Here is a 19,631-nt window from a genome sequence, read left to right as displayed (position 1 = left end):
TTGAGACTAGACAGAGTGCATGCACTTTACCAGATGGTCCGCTGGGCTCCGAGGTTGTGTCCGTGGACGGACACTTGCCTTTTGAGGGTCTGAGGCAGCTGCACTCACAGGAGACATGGAGGAGGGCAGCCAGAGAGAGAACCGGGCAGACTGGCCTCGGGGCCTGGAGGAGGCACCTGGCAGGGTCCCTGGGGTCGAAGTTCCCAGCCTTACTCCCCCGTTGTGCACATATGAAATACCGTTTATAAAGGCGCTACTTATCTACATAAAGGTAAATAATAGCAGTGTTACTGTTTGTTGTTTTAATGCACTGTAATTTCTGCAGGTGTTCTTGTTGGACATGGAGGTTCCGGTTAGTTTCCTGTCTGTATTCTTCAGTCGCTCAGTCCTCTCTGTCTCTTTGTGACCCCATGGGCTGCAGCGTGCCAGGCTCCTCTGTTATTGCAAACAGATGAGTATACATTTCTATTCATAGAGTTTTGTTTAGGGGAAATTTTTAAGATGTCCACTACTGAATCAAAAAGTGGCCATTTTATGGTTTTTGACAGGCATTATCTTGTGGTCTAACTGAAGAGGATCATACCAAACTACGCTCATCCATGTGAGTGTGTGTTTCACTGCAGTCTCATGACATTGGATATTTAAATTTTTTTAATTTATTCTTTTTAATTTTATTTCTTGTATTGGTGGTATGGCTGTTTCCTGCTTTAAAGCTTTATGCCTGATGATCTTTAATTTAGAACTTTAAAGTTTCTCCTCAGGGTGGTGCCTTTTTCTGTGCATCTTTTTCCCAGTCTGAATAACTTTGGTTACCTGGAAATGTCAGATGTGTGAAAGCCCTTTCTTCAGGAGCGCCACCTGAGTAAGGCATCAGGAGGGCTCTTAGATGGTTTTCTCATCTATAAATAGGAAGATGACAGAGGACTGTTGGGGTGAAATTAACTTCACTGGAGATCAGGTAGCTTCCTTGGTGGGTTCCAGACTATTCCTAGAGGCTTTTGAGTTGTGGTTTTTAGACAAAACAAGTACTGTGGGCTGATGTCAGTCCTAGGAGGTGTCCCCCCATGTCATTTTAGTAAAGACGTGTTCCTGTCATTAAGCTTATTGGGTAGAAGTCAGCCTGAAGAGAAAATTCCCAGGAAGCCAGGTAGTCTGTGTATGCTTACAGCTGACACTAGATGTGAATATATCCACAGCACACTGCTGTCAAGCAATGCGCCTCGTGGGAACGGAAGTAAGGAGCTGCCGCAGAAGCAGATGCCTGAGCCAGGGTCAGCAAAGTAACAGACTTCGAGTCTGAAGTGCTGGTGCATTCTGAGGGGAGACTGCAGTGACGCCAGCCTTTCTCTCTTTTGGGATATAGTTGATTTACGACATTGTGTTCATTTCAGGTGTACAGCCACGTGACTCCGTTACACATATACGTGTGTATATATGTAGTCACTTTTTTAGAGTCTTTTCCCATATAGGTCATTACGGAACACTGAACAGAATTCCCTCTGCCACCACAGGAGGTCCTCATTAGTATCTGTTTTATGTATAGCAGTGCGTGTATGTCGAACGCCGTCTCTGGTGTGTCTCCCTGGCTCACCCCTGGTAACCATGAGTTTGCTTTCCTACGTCTGTAATTCTGTTTCTGTTTTGTAGAGAAGTCTACTTGTACCCTTTTTTAGATTGTACTTAGAAGCGATATCACACGGTACTTATCTTTCTCTGACTTCCTTCAGTCAGTACGACAGTCTCTGGGTCCATCAGTGTCGCCGCAAATGGCATTACTTTGTTCTTTTTGTGGCTGAGTCATATTTCACTGTGTGTGTGTGTGTGTGTGTCGTCTTTCCCATCCATTCATCTGTTGATGGACACTTTGGTTGTCTCTGTGTGTGTGTGTGTGTGTGTGTGTGTGTGTGTGTGTGGCGTCTTGTTGTAGACACTTTGGTTGTCTCTGTGTCTTGGCTGTTATAAATCGCACTGCTGTCAACATTGGGGTGCGTGTATCTTTCCGAGTTACGGTCTTCTCTGAGTATGTGCCCAGGGATGGGATTGCTGAATTATGTGGTCGCTCTGTTTTTAGTTTTTTAAGGAACCTCCATCCTGTTCTCCAAAGTGGCAGCCCCAGTTTACATTCCTTCAGACAGTGTAGGAGGGTTACCTTTTCTCCTGTGACATCAACTTTGAAGGCATTTAATTTCTTCTCTGTTTCACTAAGCAGCTAGTGGAAGAGTTTTAGGAAAATGTATGTTCATTTAACAACTGTCAGGCATATTCCCTGTGACTGGCTCCATGGAGATGCCAGGTGGTTCCAGACTTGGAAAGTAGTCTAAGAAGTTTAAATCTTGGTTCAGACGGGTGTCAGATGTAGGTCCTTGGTTTACTTGAGAGTGACTTCATTTTTTCATTCAAAAATTGCTTTAAACTGATTAAGGTAAGGAATAGGATAATTGCCAGATGGTTCTCTTTGCTTGTTTCTTGATAGAGTTCTCTCTGGAAGGAATCAAAACATATTAATGCCTTGTAAAGGCAGCCCTGAGGAACGGTACGCAAAGCCACCGTGTGGTAGTAGGTGGCGTCCCTGTGAGCTGCTGCTGCCTCCTGGCAGGCAAGGCCCTGCGGCGCTGCAGACCTCTTCCTCAGGAAAGCCCCTCCCCTCCGCGCGCTGCCTCTCCAGCAGGGGAATTCCTCCTACCCCACCCCCACTTTGGAAAAAAGAGAGTTCCTTTTAAGGTGAATATGCCAACAAGATCTCATCGCTCAGTTCTGGAAGACACTCCATTCACAACCTTCCCATTTAACTCTCCGAAGCCCAGGAAATGATCCAGAAACGCACACTGAGAGAGAGAGACACACATACACACAGGCATCGAATACCAGTTGTTGCCTTTAGCTCCTTACTTTGACTTGGGAATTGCGTAGCCCCATTTTCTGTTGTCTTTTGTAATCTCACTCATGGAAGAAAACCCATATATGTGGTGGAACCACGTTTCATTGCATCCCTGTTCATCACATCACTTCACAGGCTGCCCCGAGAACAGGGACCAGTGGAGAATGGAAGAGGCTCTCGGATTTACCCCACTGATGCCTCTGAAAACACGGAAAGAGATTGTTGGGGAGCATTAATGGTTACAGAATTTTGTAGATCTCATTTTTTCCTTCATCCAAATATTGATAAGGATTGAGTTCTTGGAAAATTATAACAGAACACAAGTCACTTTAGCCTATCCCAGCCTAATTATTCTTCTAGTCTTTTTCCCCCATCATTTCATTTTTTAAAATTTATTTATTTTTTAATTGAAGGATAATTGCTTTACAGAATTTTGTTTTTTTCTGTCAAACCTCAACATGAATCAGCCATAGGTATACATATATCCCTTCCCTTTTGAACCTCCCTCCCGTCTCCCTCCCCATCCCACCCCACTAGGTTGACACAGAGTTTCCTGAGCCATACAGCAAATTCCCATTGCCAGCCTAATTTCTTAACCTATGAAGTGGAGGTAGAAACTGAGCTACCTTTTCAGATTGTTGTAGGGATAAAATATGTCCAGCAGTCACTTGACATTAAAAAATGGCAAAATGGTGGTGGCGAAAGTAGTTGTTGAATTTAACTAATTGTGACCTTGGCCATATAATTTCCAAGTTCCCATTTCTTCCATCTGCTGAAGTGACCAGTGGCTTCTTGCTGAGTATCTTCCTGCTCTTGAAGAAGAAAAGTGTCCACATCCATGAAGGTGGATTGAGCCAATAGCTGTTGGACTTCCTTGGGTGGAAGAAACACGGGGCTGCTGCACGTTCAGTCTTTCTGGGTGGTGGTGATGCCAGGGCAGGCGGCAGACTGGAATCGACCCTGAAAACTCAGCGTTCAGCTAGTTGACTAAAGCTCGGTCGTCAGCTGCTCGGCTAACTCAGTCGCGAAGTTTCCGTGCTAGGTGTGGACCAAGTTTTCCCTTCCAGTGTGAGGTTTCTGGGAAGAACAGGCCCTGTCTCACTAAGTGGCCCCGTGCAGCTCACTCACAGGGTTGGTGGGATCTGGCTCTTGGATGTGGAGACCAGTGACCCTGTGCATGATTGTACCGGCTTAATGTGCTTAAATATGCCAAGACGACCCCATTTTTTAAAATTCCTTTCTGCTGGCACTGTGTCCCTGTGTACAAGTGCCTCTGCCCTCTGTGCCTGTTCAAGCTGCCCTCTGCTTGAAGAACCTGCTGCTTCCAGGAATAGGGTGGCCTTGCCTGGCAAGATCTGGACTTGCAGAAAGAACTCCGTTGTTCCGTTGGGGAGTCGGGGATGGATGAGGTAGAGGCAGATCTGGTCAAGAAGGGATAAAACAAATGCAAGTAGGGAGAGAGGCCATGAATAAGGGGAAAGATCTCCCAGAGTCTGGAAGGTCTTCGAAGATAGAAGTTCCAGGATAAGCTGGGCAGGTTTGAGATGTTGTTAAAGGAAGCCATCTTTCCTGCACTGAAATGATAAAACAGTTAAACACAAGCACCTCTCTAGATGCATAGACCCAACTCCTGGGTTGGAGGAGCCTTGGAAAGGAGTGGGAGTCACTTTCCTAACAGGTAATTTCTTTTAAAAGATGTCTTTTTAGATTCAGAAAGCAGTCATTTCTCCTTGCGAGCCAATCCACTCTTTGAGCAAGGGGTAAAAAATAAGCTAGTATGTAGTCTTCTTTTAAACTCTGTGTATAAGCATTTATCTGTGCACTTAGAGAAAAGCCCGTCTTTCTTCTCACTGGGCTGCCAAGTGCTCCTCCTCCCGCTGGGCTGGCCTTTCTCAGGTTCTCAGCTGCTGTTCAGAGCAAACGTGCTAATTACTGCCTCAAACCTCCTTTCTAACTTCTTAAAGGGCACACATCCCTTTTCTTCCTACCATGTGGAGACTCCCCTTAGACAAACTATATAATGTTCTCTACAGAGTTACAGCTTTCTTCTCCAGGTATCAAAGAAAGCCTCTGATTAGAATTATTTTAATGGAGTATATGTACCTGTGGGTAGAAAAAATGCAACTATGTTTCAGGAAAAAACCAAAGTCTGGTTAAACCAAAGAAACTTCATTAGTGAGGCCAGTATTGACTTTCTCTTAAGTGGAGTTATGAAGAATACATGTTAACGTAACAATATACAATTCAAGAGCAGGAGAAAAATGGTTGAACCCAGCCTTTTATATACTTTAATATTCTAGAAGGGGGTGGGGATGAAGACTGGTTTTAACTTAAATCGTGGTGAGTGGATGTATTTTCTTGGGAAACCTGCTTTGTATCGCTTTGACTTTGCCTCTGTAAATGTGTTATTGCTGAACTTGGAGACTATAAACACAAGAGAATTAGAGTTAGACAGGAAATTATAGAGCATTTAAAACCCACAGTGAACAGCCAGTACTGTGCCCACCACAGCCACATTTGAAGTTCATACCACATGTGGTAATTAAAATTTTCAACTTTGTGGGCGCCTTGGTAGAAATAATTACTCGGACCTGTACTAATACTAGTACATGTTTAGAGAACATTATCGATGGAGGAAAAAAAAGTGGTTAAGAAAAAGAATGTGCCTGGCCGGTTTTTAAAAAATGCTATTGTAATGAAAAGATAAATGTTCAAAACCAGTGCACGAACACGGCAGCAGTGCGGGTGCAGGCGCTGGCAGCGCGTGCTTCACAGGCTTCCTCCTCCCGCGTCTGCACTGCCGAGTGCCCAGCCTTCCCGGCCGGCCCACAGGGCTCTCCTGTTCCAGGGCTGTCCCAGGAATGCTGCTGGGCCTTCTTTTTCCCTTCTGTTTTTATACAGTGTCTTAGGAATCCCCTCCACGTCATCTAAACAGATAACTCTTTTTTTTTTTCCCTTCATTGTCAACCATGTTCTGGGTTGATTGGGGAGACTCCTGGTTTGTTTTTCTTGTTAATTTTCTTGAAAGATTCTCCATCCTCCTCCTTTTTTCCCCATCTGGGTATTGTTCCCAGTTTACTGTTGGGGGTGGGGTGGGGAATTGAGGCTTAAACTAATCACCTGGCCCCAGGCTGGTCTTGCGGAGGATGGGGGTGGCCGGCGGCCCTGGTCTCCTCTCCTGCGGAGTCCTTCGCTGCCTGCCAGCCCACCACCATGCGGCTTCCCTGCGCAGCTCGGCCCAGGAAGGAGCTCGGAGCCTCCTCTCCTCGCCTGCTGTCTCTCCATTTTTCTCTTTTTGTGTCTTGTCTCTCTTTAGGCTGCCTGTATTTGAGGCAAGAATGGAGAGAAAGAGCCAGCTGAATGTAAGGCAGGCAAATCCAGGAAATGTCAGCAACGAACCAGAACATGTCTTTAACTGGATTTTTTTTTTCTTCCTTCCACTTTAGGATAAATAAGAAAATGATCAGGAAAAAAGCTTACTAGCAGGGATTTATTTATAAAAGCAAGGTTTAAGTTATATCTGGGAGTCACTTTGATTAAAAAGAAAAAGCCTAGTCTCTACCTTATACCTTACAAGACTGTCCCTAATAATAAAATCGTCACTGGGGCAATAGAGAATAATCAGTTTAATCCAGAATAATGTAGACCCATGTGTTCCAGAAAGGTTTCTAGTTTTACCTTCAGTTACCCAGAAAATGTCATGTGGAATTAAACCCTTTCCTCATCATTCCAAAGTCCAAAGCATTCTCTTCTTAAATGGACTTTTTCAAAGGCCCCTTGCATCCTCCCCTCCTCAGAATCTAGCTGCACAGATGCTGGAAGGGCTCCCCTTCCACCATGCCTGCCCAGGGAGAGTCCCCCGACTTCTCCACACACACCTAGGACCCACGAGACACATCTCAGACCCCTGTCTCAGACCTCCATGGCTGTCACTTATCACCAAATCCTATTGGTTTTATCTCAAAATCTCCAAATGCAGCCTCTTGAATGCATTTCCACCCCCATCCCCAGACTCTTCCATGACACCCCTAACTCAACAGTGGGCCATCTTTGATCCCACCTTTCTGCTCATCAGCTCTCCACCCCTTCAGAACCTGCTCCACTGTGTCAGCCCTCCACACACGAAAGTGCTTGTTCCTACAAGGCAGCTTGTTCCTTCTGCCCTGACATCTGAGTGCTTTCCTGACCTGCCTCACTAAGTCAGGGACCCCAATTCTAAGCTCTAAAGTACTATTTATATCTTGACACATTACAATTTTGGAGTCTTACCTGCAAGCCCTTCTGTAAGTCCCCCCGAGGGCAGGCTTTTGATATTCTGTTCAGCCCCCTTCCCTGGCACGCAGGCAGGTAAAATTTGTTGAAAGAATAGAAAGGAAAAATGATTATATTTCTGAAGCTCATACCATTTAAGAAGAATATCAAAGCAAAGGCCACTGATAATCAAAGGCACCTTGAGAGTCTCTTTCAACCTGTAGAGCAATTGGAATATTAGAGGGAAAGATAAGGAAGAGAGAACATTTGAGCCAGTAAAGACTAAACTAATTGGGTTCTTACTCATTTTCTTCTAACCCGTGTTTCCAGTTTCTCGGCTTTGCAGTTTTACGCTGTAGATGCAGAATTGACATGTTAATAAGGCAAATTAAAAGTCCCAAGAGCAGCTCATTAGGAAGTCAGAATCCTTTCTTCATTTTTAGTAGAGTGACTTGTACTTCATGATTCTGTAAAGAAGCACCAGCCTGGGTTTTTATTGTCAGCCAGTGGTTACTGACCTTTGCATCTGATGGAAGTACAACAGGTGTGCCTTACTTCTAACACACCTGACACATGAGATTCGGACTTGTGAAACAGCAACCACGAGAAAAGATAGGTGTGTGATAGAATCTTCTAGAGAAAAGACATCCTTCCCCAGCTGCACCCTAATGTTTTCATTATTTGCTTGCTGAATGATAAAGTGAACAAATCCGTCATAGAAAAGCGTGTGCACTGTAATATTTTTCATGTGCTCAAGGTTGAGGGTAAATTCTGGCCTCTTCTGTTCAGCAGATGAAGTGCAAAAAAATAAGAAAGGACAGAAAAACAGTCCTTAAATCTCACACCTCGTGCCATGATCCAAAGCATCGTAACTTCGGGGTAAACCCATCTGCAAGTGCAGAGACAGCAGGAAGGGAACCCAGGGAACAGGGGCCAGGCGGTCCTGGGAGACGCTGCCTCAACAGCCGCACTTTGATTTTGACCGTGGCCACACTGTCTGTGTTGGGCTCCACTTCTGAGGCCAGTCACCCCACCTCCAACCCCCGTTCAGCCACATGTTTTATAGGTTTATAATGTGGTTTAAAAAGCTTTCTCAGAGAAACTCATATTTTTCAGAAACTATTATTTGCAGCAGCAGAACCATTCATTTTGACTTGGATTTGTATGGGAGGGGAATGGGAATCTGAATGAATAGTTTCAGTCCAGATTTTTGTATCTGAAGGATCACAGTCGGGTTAGAGAGAGTTGTGCGTGTGTGTTTTCACTCCTGGTTTCCAGGCGAGGCAGAGGACTCTGTCCTGGGGGTGGGGGGTGAACCGCCAGCCCAGGTGCGTCCTGAGGAGGAGCAGGACTGCCCGCTGGGCCTCAGCCCATCCTACTGAGGGGTCCAGAAGCAGTGGCGGGAATGAGATTATTCTAACGTGAGTGAGGGAGTTGCATAGCAAGGGCGGGGACAGTCTTGGAGAACCGTGGCAGGGGGCTAGCCGGTGACACTGGCACAGGCGGCGGGCCAGCCTGAGGGGCCCTTGCCTCACTGAGCTTGTGCTCGGCTATGACACTGGCCTCCTGCTACTGTTTAATTTGTACTTGATTGCCTTATTCCTTGTTTATTTACACCTTCCCTTCCAGTGCAGAAGTGCTTCACAAAACATTAAAATTCCCAAGAATCTGTATTGTTCAAGGATAGAAGTAGAAAGAGAAATGAAAATAATAGCTGATAGTGAGAGTCCCTGATGGTGGTAAAGAATCTGCCTGCCAATGCAGGAGACCTGGGTTCTATTCCTGGGTCAGGAAGATCCCCTGGAGCAGGGCGTGGCAACCCACTCCAGCATTCTTGCCTGGAAAATCCCCTGGACAGAGGATCCTGGTAGGTAACTCCATGGGATCACACAGAGTCAGACACGACTTAGCAACTGACCCTCCACCAATAGCTAACAGTAGCTAAGAGATGCAGTGTTCAGAGATTTGGCCAACGGCTGCTCATACACACGCTCAGAGGTGAAATACTGTGGAAACAGACACACAGCAAAGCAAGTTACAGAAAGACTGACAGCAGACACTCAGGACCACCCAGGGTCTGCATGTTTCGGGCAGTATTCTAAAGGAAAAAATTCGTTCCAAAAAGCAGTTTTTAAACTTAATTTGTCTTAATTTAATAGGATCTACTTGGTATGTGTTATGTCTATTTTTGATGTAACTACCAAAAACATGACACGTTAGAGACGACTTGTTTTTATAAGCCCTAACAATTATATAAACTCTTTCTAGTTTATGAAACACTCTCACAGTTACTTTGAACAACTTTATGAAAAGGAAGACAAGTAGACCCTTGAGGAGCACAGGGGTTAACCTCAGTGTAGCTGATGATCAGTTCTCCACATCCTTGGTGTCTTCACTTCTGCAGATTCAACCAGCCGTGGCCCGTGTAGTTCTGTAGTGTTTACATATAATCGCCAGCAGTTCAAACCTGACTTGTTCAAGGGTCAGCGGTGTTGTTATCCCCACTTTGCAGATGATGAAATTGAGGTGGTAACTTTTTTTGGCTTTTTACACCTTTGGCCCCTGTGCTGCTTCACACGTGGGTAGTGTTTTCATCAGACCATCTGTGTTTATTCTAAAAAGCCAGACGGACCTGAAGCTCTCGTCTTAGTGCACACAGTTAGCTGTTTAGCCAGTGCACGCTGCTGACATGAACGATGGCATTTAAACTAGTATTGCCATAATTTTTTCAGGATGTAATGGTTTTGCTGGAACACGCATGAGACATAGATGCTACTTTGTAATATACACCTCTTCGTAGCATGGAGTAAGTGCACATGGAAAGACCCAGTGTCTCTCCCCTCGGAGGCGGGCAGAAGCCTTGATGGCTCTCTGGGCCATGGGGTGAGCTCCAGGTGCTGGTGCCGCGCCCTCCATCCATGTCTGTGAGAATGGTGAGTGGCCGCAGAACTTCCCAGCTCGTCTCATGGGCTTTCGGGGAACATAAAGAGATTATCTAACTCCGAAGAAGCAAGAACCCAAAACACAGAGGGCAGCTCCTTGCAGGTGGACTCTGTCCTGCCACGTGGCTGGAGTTGACCGCTGGGGGCAGAGACGTCTGTCCTAGATACAGAAGGTGGAATTAAGAGGAAAGGAAGCTCTCACTGGTGGCCAGAAATTAACATGTACCATGTTCCACATGTCCCCAGCTCTACCAGCAGCAGCTTTTTAGTTCACGTTGAAGAGTAGCCCCGTTGGTCTTCTCCATGCTCAAGTGTGTCAGGCGTCGTGTTCATTCCGTCCGGCCGCATTCACGGTTCCTGCAGTGTGCCAGGCCCTGGGGATACAAGAATGAGTCTCGCAGTTTCTGGGAGGTGGGCGGATATGAAGAGGTTAATGCTGTAAGCACGAGCAGAAGTATGTGCAGTGCTGGGTAGAAGCCATTTGGGCACAGTAGTGGCAACCTATGTGATCTTTGAAGCTCTAGTAGAGCCGATTGTCGTCAGCACTAATAAGACCCTGACAACCTATGTGATCTTTGAAGCTCTAATAGAACTGATTGTCGTCAGCACTAATAAGACCCTGACCCAAATGCTTTGGTGCACAGAGGCTGCTCAGAGATGCTCATTAAAACAAAGCAGTTATTCAGGTCACTGCTACATCTCACAGGAAAGACGTTTCTGTGAGTGAAGAGGCATGTAAAATTCTCCCTCTGAGATTCTGCCCCTGCATTTTGCCACCTCCAGTCAATGAGCCCTGCCTCTGGGCAGTGACAAGGGCTGGCGAAAGGGTTAGGGAGGGTGTTTGGCCACTTGCTCTTGCTTAACATGTCCTAAAGCTAAGGACATATTTTATAGTTTATTTCCCAAGATTTACAGTATCACAAAATGCAGAATTGCTTAAAAAATAACCTTTATTCTACCCGCTAAATAAATGAAAGGTTCACTGTTGAAATAATTGGACCATGGCTTGTTTGAAAAAGTACTTTGAGTTATTAATAGCAACCATGACTGAAAAGTCCCGCTGCGTGTCTGCCCTGCGTGGGGAGTGGTACTGTGTGGACTTAACTCTCCTGGAATGAATATTATCCAACTTGTAACAACGGTGGCAGCAGAAACAGGGACATTCAGCTGTGCACTGATGTTATCACACTATCTGCACTATGGGAGAGTGGTATCCTAACTTCTTCAGGTAAAAAGTGAAGAATAGAAATCCAGTTGGAAGCAGTATTGGCTTGGGTCTTGATTTTAGGATAGAAAGGGTGATCAGACATAGAAGCTGTTAGAGAAATTTTTTAGCTTCTGTCTTCAGCACCTGGCATGTAGGAAGCACTTTTCAAATGCTAGGTAGTTGAGTAAATGAAGGGGACTAGAAGGCAGACTGTGTGGTGTAAAGAGTGGTTGAACTTGGAGTTCAGAAGAAGAGAATCTTCAGTTCTGAGTCTGGTACTTCTAGTTATGTGATCCGCAGCAGGTCATCTTGCTTCTAGTCTGTTTCTTGAACCAGGAAAAAAAAAGTCATTGAAGACAGACCCGGGCCCCTTATAGTTCCAGTGTCACTGATCTGACGCCAGAATTTGCCTAAGAAAACGTGAGTGAAACTTTGTTCCATCGAGGAACATAAGAGGAAAATCAGCAGTCACTTGTCTTGCTGTGAGTTTCTCAGGAGAGCCCCTCACTGGTTTCCGTCACTCCTGCAGTGTACTGCCACAACCGCAGTGGTGAACACACGTGTTATCTTGCAGCTCCGTAGGTGACGAGTCCCACACGCTCTCACTAGGTTCGTGTGAAGCTGTTGGCAGGGTTGCGCTCCTTTCTGGAGGCTCCAGAGTTTTTCTCGTCTTTTCCAGTTTCTGAAGGCCGGCCGCGTCTTGGCTCACGGCCCCTTCCTCCACTGTTAAAACCAGCAGCGCTGCATCTCTCTGGTCCTGCTCTCGTCACCGCCATCTCCCTGGCGCCTGTGATGCTGATTCTTCTGGGAGAGGTTCTTTCCATCTATGGACCCACGTGATTAGATTGGGGCCACCTGGATAATCCACCAAACACTCCCCATCTGAGGTCCTTGACTGAACCACATCTGCAGGGTCCGTGGCCATGAGGCAGAGCTTCTGAGGATGAGGCCGGACATCTGTGGGCGTCCGGTCCACCTCTTGTGGCCCATGTCTGCGTGAGTCTGCGAGGGGCAGAAGCATAATGGAAAAAGCACTCACTGGCACCCAGGAAACCTGGAACTCTACCTCAGCCAGTCATAGCATCTTTGTTTTCCCTCATCTAAAAAGTTTGGGAGTTGAAATTGGACCAGTGATTCTCAAACTGTATTGGAGCATCAGAATTGCCTGGAGGCTTGACACGGGGCTTGAGAATTTGAATTTTTGTTGTTTTGTGGTGAAATAGACAACATAAAATTTACCATCCTAACCATTTTTGTTATTTTTTATTGAAGTATAGTTGATTTACAATATCGTGTTAGTTTCAGGTGTCCAGCACAATGATTCAGTTATATATTGTGTGTGTGTGTGTGTGTGTGTGTACATTATATATATATTCTTACATTTTTTTCCCCTTACACATTGTTACAAAATATTAAGCATCATTCCCTGTGCTATACGTTTATATTCCCACCAGATGATTCCTTTTTCTCCACATCCTCTCTAACACTTACTATTTGCAGTGTTTTTTTTTGTTTTTTTTTATGATGGCTATTCTGGCCAGAGTGAGTTAGTACCTCATTGCAGTTTTGATTTGCATGTCTCTAGTGATTAGCGATGTTGAGCATTTTTTCATGTGCCTATTGGCTGTCTGTATTTCTTCTTTAGAGAAATGACTATTTAGATCTTCTGTCCATTTTTTGATTGGGTGGTTTATTTTTTTGATATTGAACTGCATGAGCTGTTTGTATATTTTGGAAATTAATCCCTTGTCAGTTGCATCGTTTTCAAATATTTTCTCTTCTGTAGGTTCTCTTCTCATTTTGTTTATGGTCTCCTTTGCTGTGCAAAAGCTTTTAAGTTTAATTTGATCCCATTTGTTTATTTCTGTTACTCTTGGAGGCGAATCCGAAAAGATATTGCTGCAATTTATGTCAAAGAGTGTTCTGCCCATGTTTTCCTCTAGGAGTTATACTTATAGTATCCAGTCTTGCATTTAGGTCTTTAATCTACTTTGAGTTTATTTTTGTGTATAGTTAGATAATGTTCTGATTTCACTCTTTTTTTTGTGGCTGTGCCCCGCTGCAGTTGCCTTCAGTAGTTGTGCTTACAGACTCTACGTGCAGGTTCAGTAGCTGTGATGCTGGGCTTAGTTGCCTCGAGGCATGTGGTATCTTCCGTGACCAGGGATCAAACCCATGCCCCCTGCATTGGAAGCATGGAGTCCTAACCACTGTACCACCAGGGAATTCCTGATTTTATTCTTTTTGATGTGATGATAAGTGGGATTGTTTTCTTAATTTCTCTTTCTGATCTTTTGTTGTCAGTGTGTATTTGTAGCAATGCAACAAATTTCTGTGTCTTAATTTTGTTTTGTATCCTGCAACTTTACTGAATTCACTGCTGAGCTCTAGTAATTTTCCATTAGTATCTGTAGAATTTTCTATGTTTAGTATGTCATCTGCAAACAGTGACAGTTTTACTGCTTTTCCAACCTGAATTCCTTTTCTTCTCTGATTGCTGTGGCTAGGACTTCCAAAACTAAAATAAAAGTGGAGAGAGTGGGGGTCGTTGTCTTGTTCCTGATCTTAGAGGAAATGTTTTCAGCTGTTCATCACTGAGTCTGATGTTAGCTGTAGGTTTAGCCACTTTTTGTTGTTGTTTTTGGCTGTGCCACACATCGTGCAAGATCTCTTAGTTCCCCGACCAGGTATTGAACCCACACCCCTTGCATTGGGAGTACAGAATCTTAACCACTGGATGGCCGAGGGAGTCCTGGTTTAACTGTTTTTAAGTACATAGTTCAGTCATGTTAAATACCTTCACACTGGTCACCACCATACATTCCCATAGCTCTTTTCAGCTTATAGAATTGAATCTCTGTATCCATTAGACAAGACTCCACAGTTTCTCCTCCTTCTAGACCGTGGCAACCACCAGTATAGTACGATTATTCTAAATACCTCATATAAGTTGAGTCATGTGTTACTTGATTTTTTCTGACTGACTTACTTCACTTTGCACAATGTCCGCAAGGTGCAGCATGTGTCAGAATGTCCTTCCTTTTTTATGACCAAATAATATCCCATTATATGTGTATACTGTACTCACTGTCCGTTCATTCATCAGTGGACACTTGAGTTACTTCCACATTTAGGTGTTGTGAATAATGCTGCTACAAACAAGGGTGTGCAGATACTTTTTAGACTTTGCTTTCATTTTGGTGAGATATACACTCCAAAGTGGACTCCTGGACCACATGGTGATGCTGTGTTTAATTTCCTGAGGATCTGCTGTAAGTCTCCCAGTGTTTGTGCTATTTCACATGCCCACCGGCGGTGCCCACGTGCTCCAGTTTCTCCACAGCCTTGCCGACACTGTTGTTTCCTGTTTGATCGTAGTTATGAGTGTGACGTGGTATCTCGTTTTGGTTTTGATTTGCACTTCGTTACTGATGAGTGATGTTGAGCATTTTTTCCTGTTTTTTGGCCATTTGTCTACCTTGTTTGGAGAAGTATCTTCTCAAGTCCTTGGCCCATTGTTGAAATAGGTTGGGGTTTTTTGCTTGGCTTGGGGGTTTTGTTGTTATTACTTGGTGGAGTTTTAGGAGTTCTCTATAGATTCTGGATATTAATCGCTTATATGCTGTTAGGAAAAGGCCCAACTTCATTCTTTGGCATGTGAGTATTCAGGCTTCCTTGCACCATTTGTTGCAAAGACTGTCCTTTCCCCATTGGATGATCTTGGCACCCTTGTCAAAAATTGTTTGATCATATATGGAAGGGTTTATTTCTGTGCTCTCTATTCTCTTCTGTTGGGCAATATCTCTGTTTTTAATGCCAGTGCCATGCTGTTGATTACTGTAGCTTTGAAGTTAGAAGCATGAGTCCTCCAGTTTTGTTCTTTTTCTTTCAAGATTGTCTTGACTATTCAGGTTTCCTTAAGATTCTACATGGGAATTTCCTGGCAGTCCAGTGGTTAGGACTCCATGCTTTCAGTGCTGAGGGCCTAGGTTCGATCCCTAGTCAGAGAACTAAGATCCTGCAAGATATGAGGCCCAGCAACAACAAAAAAGATTCCACATGAATTTTAGGATAGCTTTTTTGACTTTTGCAAAAAACTTTGTTGGAATTTTGATTGTGTTGACTCTGTGGGTCACTCTATAGATATTTTAATAATACTGAATTTTCTAATCCATGAGCATAGGCTGTGTTTCCATTCGTATCTTCTTTAATTCCTTTTGGCAATGTTTTGTAGTTTTCATTGCACAAGTCTTTCACTTCCATAGTTAATACTTAAGTAATTTATTATTTTGATGCTATCAAGAATCAAACTGTTTTTGTTATTTCCTTTTCAGATTGTTCATGTATAGAAAGGCAACTGATTTTTCTGTGTTAACTTAGTATCCTGCTACTTTGCTGAATTCATTTATTAGTTCTAGGGATTTATGTGTGTGTGTGAACTCCAGAGTTTTCTATAAACATAATATTCATATCTTCAAGCAGATAATTTTACCTTTTTCTTTCCAGTTTGAACCCCTTTTATTTCCTTCTCCTTCTTAATTGTTCTGGCTAGAACTTATTATGTTGATTAGAAGTGGTGAAAGCCACTGTCCTTGTTTTGCTCCTCATCTTAGAAGAAACACTACTGGTCGTTCACCATTGAATATGATGTTCCTTGTAGGTTTTTCATATGTTTCTTTTGTATCCTTTTATTCCTAGTTTGTTGAGTGTTTTTATCATACTGCTGCTGCTGCTAAGTCACTTCAGTTGTGTCCAACTCTGTGCAACCCCATAGACGGCATGTAGCGTGTACACTGATCCATTTCTGTCTGTCGGACCATCCTTGCAGTCCAGGAATGAGCCCCACTTGGTCAGGATATATAATCTTTCCATGTGCTGTTAAATTCTGTTTGCTAGTGTTTTGTTGAGGATTTTTGCATCCGTGTTTATAAAGGATATTCGTCTGTAGGGTTTGTGTGACTCTGTGTGTGTGTTTGTCTTTTTCTGGCTTTGGTATCTGCTAGTGCTGGCCTCATTAGAATGATTTTGAAAATATCCCCTTCCCTTTAGTTTTTGGGAGAAGTTTCACAAGGACAGGTATTAGTTCTTTCTTAAACACTGGGTGAAATTTACCAGTGAAGCCATCATCAGGTCCAGGGCGTTTCTTTTTCGGGAGTTTTGTGATTTAGCCTTGGTAGATTTTGTGTTTCTGGAAATTTGTCCATTTCATGTATTATCCAGCTTACTGGTGCACAGTTGCTCACAGTACTCTCTTTAATCCTTTTATTTCTGTAGAATCAGTAGTGACATCCTCAGTTTGGTCTTTCTCTGTTCATAGTCTGTTCCTCTCTGTTCCGTTCATCTTTGTTTCAATCCTTATTATCCTCTTCCTTCTGCTAGCTTTGGGTTTAGTGTGTTCTTTTTGTGGTTCCTTAACTTACAAAGCTATAAAGTTAGGCTGCCTGCCCTTGGCTGGGAGCAGGAGGTGGGCAGAACCCACTGCCATTTTCCGTCCACGCCTCCCTGGGAGTCGCAGGCCTTCAGCAGACTCCAGGGCTCTGGAGCTGTTAGGCCAGATAGATTCCACCAGTGCAGTAACTGTCTGGGCGTGGAGACAGGTTCCCGGTGCTACCTGCTCTACAGTCTGCCCAGAATCCCAAAAATCTGCATTTTTAACACGTTTCCAGGTGATGCCAACGCTGCTGGTCCAGGGACCACACTTTAAGAAGCCCTGAACTAAATGCTATAAGGTCCTTTCTCTAAGGCCCGAATAGGCCCTGCAGGATCTTTCTCCTCTGGAAGTAATACAGTAAATTAATTGCATGTTTTTGTTTGTTTGTTTGTTTTGTTTTTTAATTAGAAGAAGCATCATTTTACTGGTGTCATTTCCTGGTGAGGGAGTTTGCTTTTTTTTTTTTTTAATGAGAAAAATGGGGCCTGTGGGCTGGTTCTGTCTGGGCAAGAAGTTTTGTGAAGCCCTGCCAGGGACACAGGGGCATGTGTTGAGGTGGGAAGGAAATGGACAGTGTTCAGACCCAAGGGGATGACAAGGCTCCTCTGCTGGTGGCTCATTGTCGGCCTGTGTCTGGCGCATGGGTGTCTTGGGTCAGGTTTGCTGAGCACTTTTGATCCAGCCACTGTTAAAAGCCTGGATTAACACATTCAACCTTCCCAACATCTCTGTGAGGGAGACCATACCAGCAGGCCCACGTCTGCAGACTGAAGAGACGAAGGTTAGGACTTTGACCAAGACCAGCACAAAGATGGGCAGCAGTGGAGTCACTTAACTAAGGAATGACTTGGATTCCGGAGTCCACACCTGTAGCCAAATACAGCCAGACCTCGAGTACTGGGTCCCTTCCTGCTTGTCAGGATATTTGGACTGCAAGTTACAGAGTTAAACTAAAGAGTGTGTGTGTGTGTGTGTGTGTGTGTGTGTTTTAAGAAAAGTGTCCTCCTCCTCAACAGGTCTGGACACAAGGTGGTCCTGTGCTCAATTATGTCCCAGAAATCCAGAACCCGCCCGCTCTGTCGTGCTATGGTGCTCAGCACGCTGGGCTCTGTCTCCCGGGCTGTTTCCTTGTGGTGACGAGATGGTTGTGACAGATCTCACCATCCCCTCCTCACAGAGGCCGAGTGAGACGGCGACTGACTGTCCTGCTTCCTGTCCCCGGGTAGAGGCCTAAACTTGCTCAGAAATTCTGTTCTCTTCAGACTTTACTGCCAGAAATGTTTGACACACGCATTCCTCGATGGCCACCAGGGCAGGGAGGCCCGGAGCATGAGCCCCTTGGGTGGCTGACCGCTCAGGGCTCCTTTAGGAGAAGGGGTGTGGCAGAAAGGCCTGTGGGTGGCCATGGAGGAGTTAGCCACGCTCCTGCTCTCCGGCTGATGATTGAGACCTCTGTTCTGAAGGGACCCTGTGGCACTGACAAGGGCTGCCTGAGACGCTGCCAACCGCCCTTGGTTTACCCTGGGCCAGGAAGTCTTATTTCTTGGCAAGGGTGTGAGGGCACGTGGTTGTCAGCACCCGGAAGGATGTCGCTCTTCCAGGGCTGGCTCAGCACCCTGTTCCTGCCCTGGTTGCCTCTGGAGGAGGCCAGGTGTGGTCAGCCAGGACTGGCTCTGACCGGGCGCGGGTTTCTCCCCTTCTGAGGCTCCAGGCACCTCATCTGAGATCGGGGCTGTCACAGGCTGGCTACGACCAGACGGGGCACATCCAGCGATGGCCGCCGCACGGTGCAGGGCGACTTGGGCCGCGCTGTGGCTGCATCCGTGTAGTTCTACGTCGGCATCAGCATCAGGGCGCTCGATCCAGCTCACTGTCACCCTACTGCTACCGCTGTGGGTTAGGGGCGTCCACCCCATGGCTGTGTCCAGGCAGGTTTCACAAGCCCCGCTCTGTGAGGCGTTCCCGACTGCTGCAGGCCTGTGAGCCACGTGGACCCTGACGGGCTGCCATCCCAGGCAACAGAGCAAAGATGGAAGGGTGCCCTCTGGTCCCCTTTGTCCCTGGAGGGGTGCGGTGTGTGTTGGGGCGGGGGGGCCATTTTCCACAAGTGTAACTGCTTATGGAGCACTTTTATTTTTCCTAGAATCAAGAACAAGCGTCCACCTGTTCAGGTAGCCTCATCTATGTGGCCTCAGCCACCAGAAGAGTCTGCGCCTTTGCTCAGTGGGGCCAGTGGGGCTCATTTCACAAATGTGATTCTTGTTGACACAGAACGAGCACGCACGGGCAGCTGCATCACACGCTAGAGGTGTGCCCCACTTCATGAAAACCTGAGCATAGGAGGAGGAGCGTCTCAATTATAGGATCATGTCTCAGCCAGAAATTCATGGCAGGTTTCCTAGTGCCTTTAAAATAGGATTTGGGTATAAAAATACCATGTGCACACAGGAGCCCGCATTTTCTGAAAAGAGAAATATACTTGTATTGGGCATTTGGGATAAGCAGAATAAAAATAAATTCTTCTTACAAAAATAGGAACTAGAAACCAAATTCCACTTTTAATTCTAAAAGACTTATATATAACTCTACTATCTCACCCTCTCCTCCTACCCCAGACTTCCACAGCAGAAATAGACAGGCAGGATCTGTAAGCAGCTCACCGAAGCGGTGAGGATGGAGGGGAGGGCAGGCAGACTCATGGGCGGGCGGGCAGCAGGAACACCAGAGGCAGGGCTGGGGGCCTGTGCGTTCTGTTTGATTTATTTGTGGACGTTCAGGAGGCCTGGCCTGAAACGCTGCTGCTGGATGGCGTCCACGATGTGGTCAGCGAGTGGCGGTTAGAAATTGACAGCCCGTCCTGCCGCCAGACTCCAGTAACCGCAGAGACACACGCTGAGGTCTGACCGACGGGGTCTGGGGCAG

The 19,631-nt window shown here is 45.4% G+C and overlaps 1 protein-coding gene across 10 annotated transcripts in view; it reads left to right on the top strand.

The window, feature by feature from the left end:
- The window catches only part of TCF20 (transcription factor 20), a 193,255-nt gene that overhangs the window by 158,031 nt on the left and 15,593 nt on the right, over positions 1 to 19,631 (top strand). The window contains exons 3-5 of one of the 10 annotated variants that reach the window (XR_009494405.1): positions 18,853 to 18,880; positions 18,981 to 19,017; positions 19,487 to 19,606. The exons of 5 other annotated variants lie outside the window; for them this stretch is intronic. Coding sequence is in view for 1 of the 5 variants with exons in the window: in XM_059886466.1 (XP_059742449.1) it covers positions 326 to 406 (81 nt within the window). In the remaining 4 variants the exon portion in view is untranslated. 4 more of the 10 variants (XR_009494404.1, XR_009494403.1, XR_009494402.1 and 1 more) reach the window with 4 other exon arrangements.

This window comes from Bos taurus, chromosome 5 (assembly GCF_002263795.3).
Source record: "Bos taurus isolate L1 Dominette 01449 registration number 42190680 breed Hereford chromosome 5, ARS-UCD2.0, whole genome shotgun sequence".
NCBI lineage: Eukaryota > Metazoa > Chordata > Mammalia > Artiodactyla > Bovidae > Bos > Bos taurus.
Note: the sequence above shows the minus strand (reverse complement) of the source record. Positions and strands in the feature narration are given on the sequence as shown.